General features: G+C 44.4%; 1 protein-coding gene across 1 annotated transcript; it reads left to right on the top strand.

Moving 5' to 3' along the window:
• The first annotated feature begins 6,764 nt into the window (after positions 1-6,764).
• On the top strand, positions 6,765-7,304 carry LOC114111378 (adenosine 5'-monophosphoramidase HINT1-like). The gene has a single exon (XM_042241906.1). The coding sequence runs from the start codon at positions 6,769-6,771 to the stop codon at positions 7,147-7,149; it is 381 nt and encodes a 126-aa protein (XP_042097840.1). The 5' UTR covers positions 6,765-6,768; the 3' UTR covers positions 7,150-7,304.
• The last annotated feature ends 1,012 nt before the right edge of the window (positions 7,305-8,316 follow it).

Genomic DNA, 8,316 nt, shown 5'->3' on the forward strand with positions numbered 1-8,316 from the left:
CTGAACTGTGGTGTTGGAGAAGACTCTTGAGAGTCCCTTGGAATGCAAAGAGATCCAACTAGTCCATCCTACAGGAAATCAGCCCTGGGTGTTCATTCAAAGGACTGATGCTGAAGCTGAAACTCCAATCCTTTGGCCACCTGATGTGAAGAACTGACTTGTTGGAAAAGACCCTGATGCTGGGAAGGATTGAAGGTGGGAAGAGAAGGGGACGACAGAGAATGAGATGGTTGCGTCCCTGACTCAATGGACATGAATTTGAGTAAGCTCCGGGAGTTGGTGATGGACAGGGAGGCCGGTGTGCTGCAGTCCATGGGGTTGTAAAGGGTCGGACAGGACTGAGCGCCTGAACTGAACTGAACTGATTGAGTTCCGTGACTGTTGACCATTATGAGGATGAGATTGTTGTTCTCAGTGTTTGGTTCTGTCGACTCATACATGCTTGTGATTATCCCTTGCACATACAAACTGAACACATGTCCCGCACCGTTTTAACTCGAAGTACTGCCAGTTCTGTCCCCAGGAGTCTGTTCATATTTTTGGACGGTGGCTAGAAAAATAAAATTACGAAGTTGCGTTTTGATTGCCATCTGCCTAGCTCGAGAAATAGTAGCTGAATACCCTCACAGAAGACCACCAGCCGTGACTGGAGAATCAGACTGGTCCGTTACGAAAAAACAAAACAAAACAGGTGCTGTACAAGCTATAAATACAGATAGACAGATGGAAAGTTTAGCATAGAGCAAAAATGCACCTCACCTACTATTTTCGCTCCCATTATCTTGTCCTTCCCGAATAGTCTACGAGTCTGTAGAAGGTTGTTTACGGCAGAACAGGCATGAAAAAGCAGGAGGAGACAAACTTTTATTTATGGCTTTCTGAAAATGTAGAAAGCTGAATACAGAATGATACCAAGCAGAAGTAATGGCTGGGTACTGAATTACTGCACGTAGATAACTCACATGCTTGGATGGCATCACCAACTCAATGGACATGAGTTGCAGCAAACTCCGGGAGATAGTAAAGGACAGGGAAGCCTGGCGTGCTGCAGTCCATGGAGCCACAAAGAGTTGGACACAACCGAGCGACTGAACAAGTACCTTAGTTGCGTACCGGTAATGCCTTTTCATTGTGATGGCATTTCATAAATGTGGTATCTTCATACTCATGATGAATTTGCTAATTTAAAGCATGGTCCACATTTTGCACACTTCCTGTTTCCTTTTACCTTTTCTAACACCAGATAATCTGTGACAACGTTCACAACAATATCATATTTCTGAAACTTTGCAGAGAAAAAGTTGCTTATTTTTACATTCCTCGTTTGCACGCAAAATCACTTCCAAACTGTTATTATGCGGGCTGAAGTATTTCCCCCTCAAGGTTATTCGGAAGACAAGAGAAGTTTCTGAGCCTGTCAACGCATGACATGTTAGTTTCAGGTGAGTTTACTTCCTTCGCATGAGCCAGAAGACTTAGGAAGAATCAAACAAAACAGACAGGAAAACCTCTGAAACCATCAAGCCACAAATTTTGCAATGGGTAGCTGCCTTCTTGCAGAAGGAAATGGCAACCCACTCCAGTGTTCTTGCCTGGAGAATCCCAGGGACTGGGGAGCCTGGTGGGCCATCTGTGGGGTCACAGAGAGTCGGACACGACTGAAGTGACTTAGCGGCAGCAGCTGCTGCCTTCTACAGTGTGGATTCTGAGTGTTTTAGAACCTTCACATCTCTGGCAGTAAAGCTTACTTGAAAATGTGTGTGGTATTTTCATTGCAAATGGTATAGGCACATAGTGAAAAATGTGTGTGCACATTTAAAAACAGAGGAAAAGTTATTCAGATCATCCCCCATATCCATATATTAAGAACAGTCATTACTATCTGTTTGACATCTGATTGTTTCTTTCAGAGGAGAAATCCAGATGCAAAAAGTACATCTTTTTTTTTTTTTTTTTAAGCACAAAAAGAGATTTGGTTCATACTTTCTGTTAGAATATTCCCCATTCAGTAGCAAATCAAAGAAATAATTCTTTAAGTTTTTTTTTAAATTGAAGATAGTTAATTTACAATGTTGCATTCATTTCTCTTGTACAGGAAAATGATTCACTTATACATCTATATATTTTCCATATTATTTTCCATTATACGCTTTCACAGGATATTGATTATAGTTCTCTGTGTTATACAGTTGGACCTTCCTGTTTATCTGTCCTATACATAATAGTTTGCATATGCTAACTCCAGGTTCCCAGTTCATCCATCCCCTCCCTGCCTCCCCCCTGGCACCCACCAGCCTGTTCTCCATGAGTCTGTTTCCATTTGTGCCATACTGTAGAGTCCACATACAAGTGATAATTTTGTGATATCTTTCTCTTCCTGACTTCCTTCATTTAGTATGATAATCTCTGGGTCCATCCATGTGGATACAAAGGGCATGGTGTCATTCTTGTTCTTGGCTCAGTAGTATTCCATTGTGACATACATACCATGTCTTCTTTATCCATTCATTTGCTGGTGGACATTTAGGTTATTTCCATATCTTGGCTATTGGGAATAGTGCTGCTATGAACCTTGAGGGGGCATGTATCTTTTCACATTATGGTTTTCTGTGGGTCTGTGGCCAGGAGTGGGACTGCAAGGTCATAAAGTAGTTCTAATTTTAGTTTCTTTCCTGAGAAACTATCCTCTTTTACAAAGTGACTACGCCAACTTAACATTCCCACCAACACTGTAAGAGGGTTCCCTTTTCTCTACACTCTTTCCAGCATTTGGTATTTGAATTTTTTTTTTTTGAATGATAACCACTCTGACTGGTGTGAGGTACTACAACTAGTACCTTATTGTAGATTTGATGCATTTCTTTAACAAGTAGCGGTATTGAGCACCTTTTCATGTGCCTATTGGCCGTCTGTTTGTCTCCTTTGAACAAATATCTATTTCAGTCTTCTAATGGGTCCGTCGGTAAAGAATCTGCCTGCAGTGTGGAAGACCTGGGTTCGATCCCTGGGTCGGGAAGATCCCCTGGAGGACAGCATGGCAACATACTCTAATATTCTTGCCTGGAGAATCCCCCTGGATTCCTGGACAGAGGAGCCTGGTGGGCTGCAGTCCATGGGGTCACAAAGAGTCAGACACGAGTCTGAGTGACTGAGGACACAGCACAACCATTTTTAATTGGGTTGTTTTGTTGTTGCTGCTAAAGAAATAATTCTCTTAAATTACTGCCTTTAACTTGCCCTTCTTGAAGAACATGCTCACTCATAGGTTCATTTCCTACTCATGGTCCCTTAGATTCTCTTTGCATCCATCTTTGAACACTGAGAGTATTTCCATAGGAGAAACCAGTTCAGGAAGCATTGCTGGCTCAAAGGGAATGCACAGTTGAAACTGTGAAAGGTTCTAGGCACACTCCCCTGCAGAGAAGGCTGTACTAAGACACACTCTCTTAAGAGCTTCTGAGAACATTTTTCTCCCCACCTTTATCAACAATGGAAAGTATCAATCTTTTCAAATTTTGGTGATCAGGAAGGCAAAAATAAATGGGAACCGTACCTTGTCTCGATGGGAGAACACATTAATCTTCAAGTGAGTTTGTTTTATCATAGTAAAGATCCACATTGTCCACATTCAGAAACTCATAAGCCAGGGCTTCCCCACCTCTGGGGTCAAAGACCTGATGATCTGACATAGAGCTGATGTAAAAAACCTCTGCTCCAGGGTTTAAAAGGGGTGGGTATTAGGGAATATTTGCAATGCCTCTTTGTGTTTCCCGCTTTCACATCTGAGAGAGTTTTCTCCAAGACGACCTCCAGGGAGCCATTTGGTGTGGCCCCGGGTTCAGACTGTCATTCCTTTTCTCTCTCTTGGAAGCCTACCCTGCCTGCAAAGAGGGGCTGACTCCTAGCTCCTCCTCGGCTGCATCCAGGCACGTGAGGGCCACCCACTCTGGTTCACTTTGTTGTGTGAAAGACGTCATGAAGACTGTTGAGTTTTCGCGTGTCCAGCTTCAGCAGCTGTGTTTGTAACGTCCCCTGCTGGCTCCAGTTTTTCCAGAGGTGGACTCTAAAGTTTAAATGGGGTAGGAGTGCTGGGGGGCGGGGGTGGGAAGATTCTTGCAGGCGAAGTCATCTTCAGATGCATAAGACATCCTGCAGTTCAGAGATACGGAACTTAGGCGGATCTTCTGTCTGGGCTTTAGCATGTATCCCTTGTTCTCTTAACTGCTGTCAACCCTGATCCTGAAAATGTTTGAGTCAAAAATTGTGCTTGTACGCAATTAATCTCATTTGTGAGATTTCACCGTGTTGAATTTCTTTGTACTCCAAAGGTGGCCAACTGGAGGAGAGTTTCCTATTGGGCTGGCCCCATACCATCTTATGGAAAACTGCCAAACAAAGTTCTTGTCCCACCCAATATATTGATTCAGATTGTATAGATATGACCAAAAATTATAAGCATGATGTGATATTTGAATTAATATTTCAAATTTTAGCTGTATTGCTATTAATAAAGGGACTTCCCAGGCGGTGCTGGTGGTAAAGAGCCTGCCTGCTGATGCAGGAGACATTAAGAGACCCAGGAAAAATCCCTGGGTTGGGAAGATCCCCTAGAAAAGGAAATGGCAACCCACTCCAGTATTCTTGCCTGGAGCATCCCATGGACAGAGGAGCCTGGCGGGCTACAGTCCATGGGGTCACAAAGAGTCAGACACAGCTGAAGCGGCTAAGCACGCAAAGGCACTATTAATAAGATGGAGATTAGAAAGAAAACTTTTTACCTGACAAAGGAAATTTGCCAGTTTCCCAAAATTTGCCTTAAAATATGAAGACAGACTTTTGATAAAGACGTTAAATTTCTGTGCAAACAGACGTTTCTCATGCAGCTAGGTCAGCTCACCATTAAGTCTGCTATGCATTCTACATAATTCTAAACCATCTCTGTCATTCAGAAGGGAAGCCACGTATGTATGTTATATTTGCACAAATAGTAGGCTCTGTCAATGAGTGTTTCACTATGAATGCACGTTATACAAATAATCAGCCTGACGATTTAGTATTTGTTTAGGGTTCTTCTAAAATTTACTCACAGAAAGCTGTGGACAGAATTAGAAAGCAGAGCCATGTCCAAAAAGATAATAGATCCAACTTCTCTGCTAATTAAAGTCTTACTTGAGGTGTAGGTAGGATCTAAAGAGGTGTGTTCGTGCTAAGTCACTTCAGTTGTGTCCGACTCTTTGCGACTCCATGGACTGTAGCCTCACAAGGCTCCTCTGTCCGTGGGATTCTCCTGGCAAGGATACTGGAGTATCCTCCTCCTCCTCCAGGGGATCTTCCCACCCAAGGATCGAACATGCGTCTCTTATGTCTCCTGCGTTAGCAGATGGGTTCTTTACCACAAGCACCACCTGGGAAGAAATGCAACTAAGACGTTCATAAAACATGCCGTTATTCATTCATTCTCTATACGTTGATCCCATGCGAAGGTTTATCATCCACTCACTAGGCAATGAACGTACATATAGTGAATGGAGTCGGTATACAGTCAGTATGTCATGAATAGATGATAAACATAGAAACATGTGGAGTACTTTTGGGATGCACAAGGGAAGACGTCTGGGATGATTCCAAATTTGTCATTAAAATAAAAGAAGCCAGCTCACGCCTTCAGGGCACGTTAATGACGTCAGCATAGAAGCAAGGTGAATTCTCTCACGGATGACCATTTTCCCATCTCTTGCTCTTGATGTCCGCTTCAGGACTGTCCTTCCCTGTAGCTGCAGGTTGACGCTTAGGAGTTGCATCCGTTACGGTAAACGAGGGACATCCTTTTCCTTTCTTTCCCTCGAGCCAGCTGCTCCTGGTCTGAGCTGAAGACTTGCAGTTGTTACGCTTTGTCTGCTGGCTCCCACTGCTGTGAAATCTGTGAAGGTTTAAAATAGACCAACAACCAACTGCATTTCTTGGTTTCTTTTCTTCTTCTAAGAATGAAATATATCTTTATTTTCCCTACTGGAGAGTAATTGCTTTACAGTGCTGTGTTAGTGTCTGCCATACAGCAGCATCCATCAACTCTCAGTAGACAGAGATCCCCTCCCTGTTGAGCCCTCTCCTCCCCACATCCCACCCCTCTGGGTCATCACAGAGCCGTGAGCTGAGCTCCCGGTGCTGTCCGGCAGCGGCCCACTAGCTGTGCGCTTTACGCCTGGTGTTGTGTATATGACGGTGCTCTTCCCTCAGTTCATCCCATTCTCTGCGTCTGCATCTCTATTCCTGCCCTGCAAACAGGTTCATCAGTACCACGTTTCTCAATTCCGTATATATGTATGAACATACAAGTTTTTCTCTTTCTGACATCAGTTCAGTTCAGTCGCTCAGTCGTGTCTGACTCTTTGTGACCCCATGGACCACAGCATGCCAGGCTTCCCTGTCCATCACCAGTTCCAGGAGTCCACCCAAACTCAAGTCCATGGAGTCGGTGATGCCATCCAGCCATCTCATCCTCTGTCGTCCCCTTCTCCTCCTGCCCTCAATCTTTCCCAGCATCAGGGTCTTTTCCAGTGAGTCCATTCTTTGCATCAGGTAGCCAAAGTATTGGAGTTTCAGCTTCAACATCAGTCCTTCCAATGAACACTCAGGACTAATCTCCTTTAGGATGAACTGGTTGGATCTCCTTGCAGTCCAAGGGACCCTCAAGAGTCTTCTCCAGGCCCTCGGCTCCTCCCTCCTCCCGACCTTCTCCCCCGCCGGCTGCACGGGAGGGAGGCAGAGATGGCAGATGAGATCGCCAAGGCTCAGGTCGCCCGGCCTGGCGGCGACACGATCTTCGGGAAGATCATTCGCAAGGAAATCCCAGCCAAAATCATTTATGAGGATGACCAGTGTCTTGCTTTCCATGACATTTCCCCTCAAGCACCAACACATTTTCTGGTGATACCCAAGAAACATATATCCCAGATTTCTGCAGCAGCAGATGATGATGAAAGTCTTCTTGGGCATTTGATGATTGTTGGCAAGAAATGTGCTGCTGATCTGGGCCTGAAGAAGGGCTATCGAATGGTGGTGAATGAAGGTTCAGATGGGGGCCAGTCTGTCTATCATGTTCATCTCCATGTTCTTGGAGGTCGGCAGATGAACTGGCCTCCTGGTTAAGTGTGCTATAGGGATAATTTTGCCTTCTCTATGCAGTGATCAGGTTTGCAAGTTCCAATATGCTAAACAATTTTTTTTTTGCCTGTGTATGGAGATATTGCAAAAATAATTTTAAAAACCCATACATAATAAAAGACATCATTGCATGGCCTGAATTCTGTATTTGACTTACTTTTAAAAATATGTTTGTTGGAATGTTTGAAGGTAGAGTTCATACCTGAGGAGGTTTTGTTTCTTCTCCCCAGGGAGGACTCAGCATTGTGTATGTGGTTATAGGTGTGACTGATCTTTGAAGACAAATTAAAAAATTTCATAAACTTAAAAAAAAAAAAAAAAAGAGTCTTCTCCAGCACCACAGTTCCAAAACATCAATTCTTCGGCACTCAGCTTTCTTCACAGTCCAACTCTCACATCCATACATGACTACTGGAAAAACCATAGCCTTGACTAGACAAACATTTGTTGGCAAAGTAATGTCTCTGCTTTTTCATATGCTGTCTAGGTTGGTCATAAGCTTCCTTCCGTGGAGTAAGGGTCTTTTAATTTTATGGCTGCAGTCACCATCTGCAGTGACTTTGGCGCCCCCGAAATAAAGTTGGCCACTGTTTGCAGTATTTCCGCACCTTTCTGACTTACTTCCCTGTATAGCTAGGCTCTCAGTCCATCCCCTTCCGTTCAGCTGGTATTTTCAAAATGTGTGTTTCTCTTTATTCATTTGGCTGTGCAGTGTCTCAGTTGCAGCAAGTGAGATCTTTGATCTCCGTTGTGACACGTGGGGTGTAGATCCCTGACAGGGACTGACCCTGGGCGGCCCCCTGCATTGGGAGGATGGAGTCTTAGCTGCTGGACCACCAGGGACGTCCCAGTGCAAAACTCTCCTCCTCGGCCTGCAATTCCAGTTTGTCTGAGAGCCTTACTTCTGCCCATGCTGACTAAGAGCGGACACACACAGGCTCAGTTCCCCGTCTTCACATCTGACCATTTTCCCTCCGGATGGAGGAAGACAGCTGTGAGACTGCGATTTGCTTCCTGTGAGCCTCTGACTCCTTTCTCCAGGTCTGCTCTATTATAAAAGCTCTTCTCCATGGAGGCTTCTCTTTCCTCCCTGACACCCCTCTTAGGAATTTTTTGAGCAGCCGGTTCACTTGGCTCTTAATGAGGCTAATG

This window comes from Ovis aries, chromosome X (assembly GCF_016772045.2).
Source record: "Ovis aries strain OAR_USU_Benz2616 breed Rambouillet chromosome X, ARS-UI_Ramb_v3.0, whole genome shotgun sequence".
In the NCBI taxonomy this organism is placed as follows: Eukaryota; Metazoa; Chordata; class Mammalia; order Artiodactyla; family Bovidae; genus Ovis; species Ovis aries.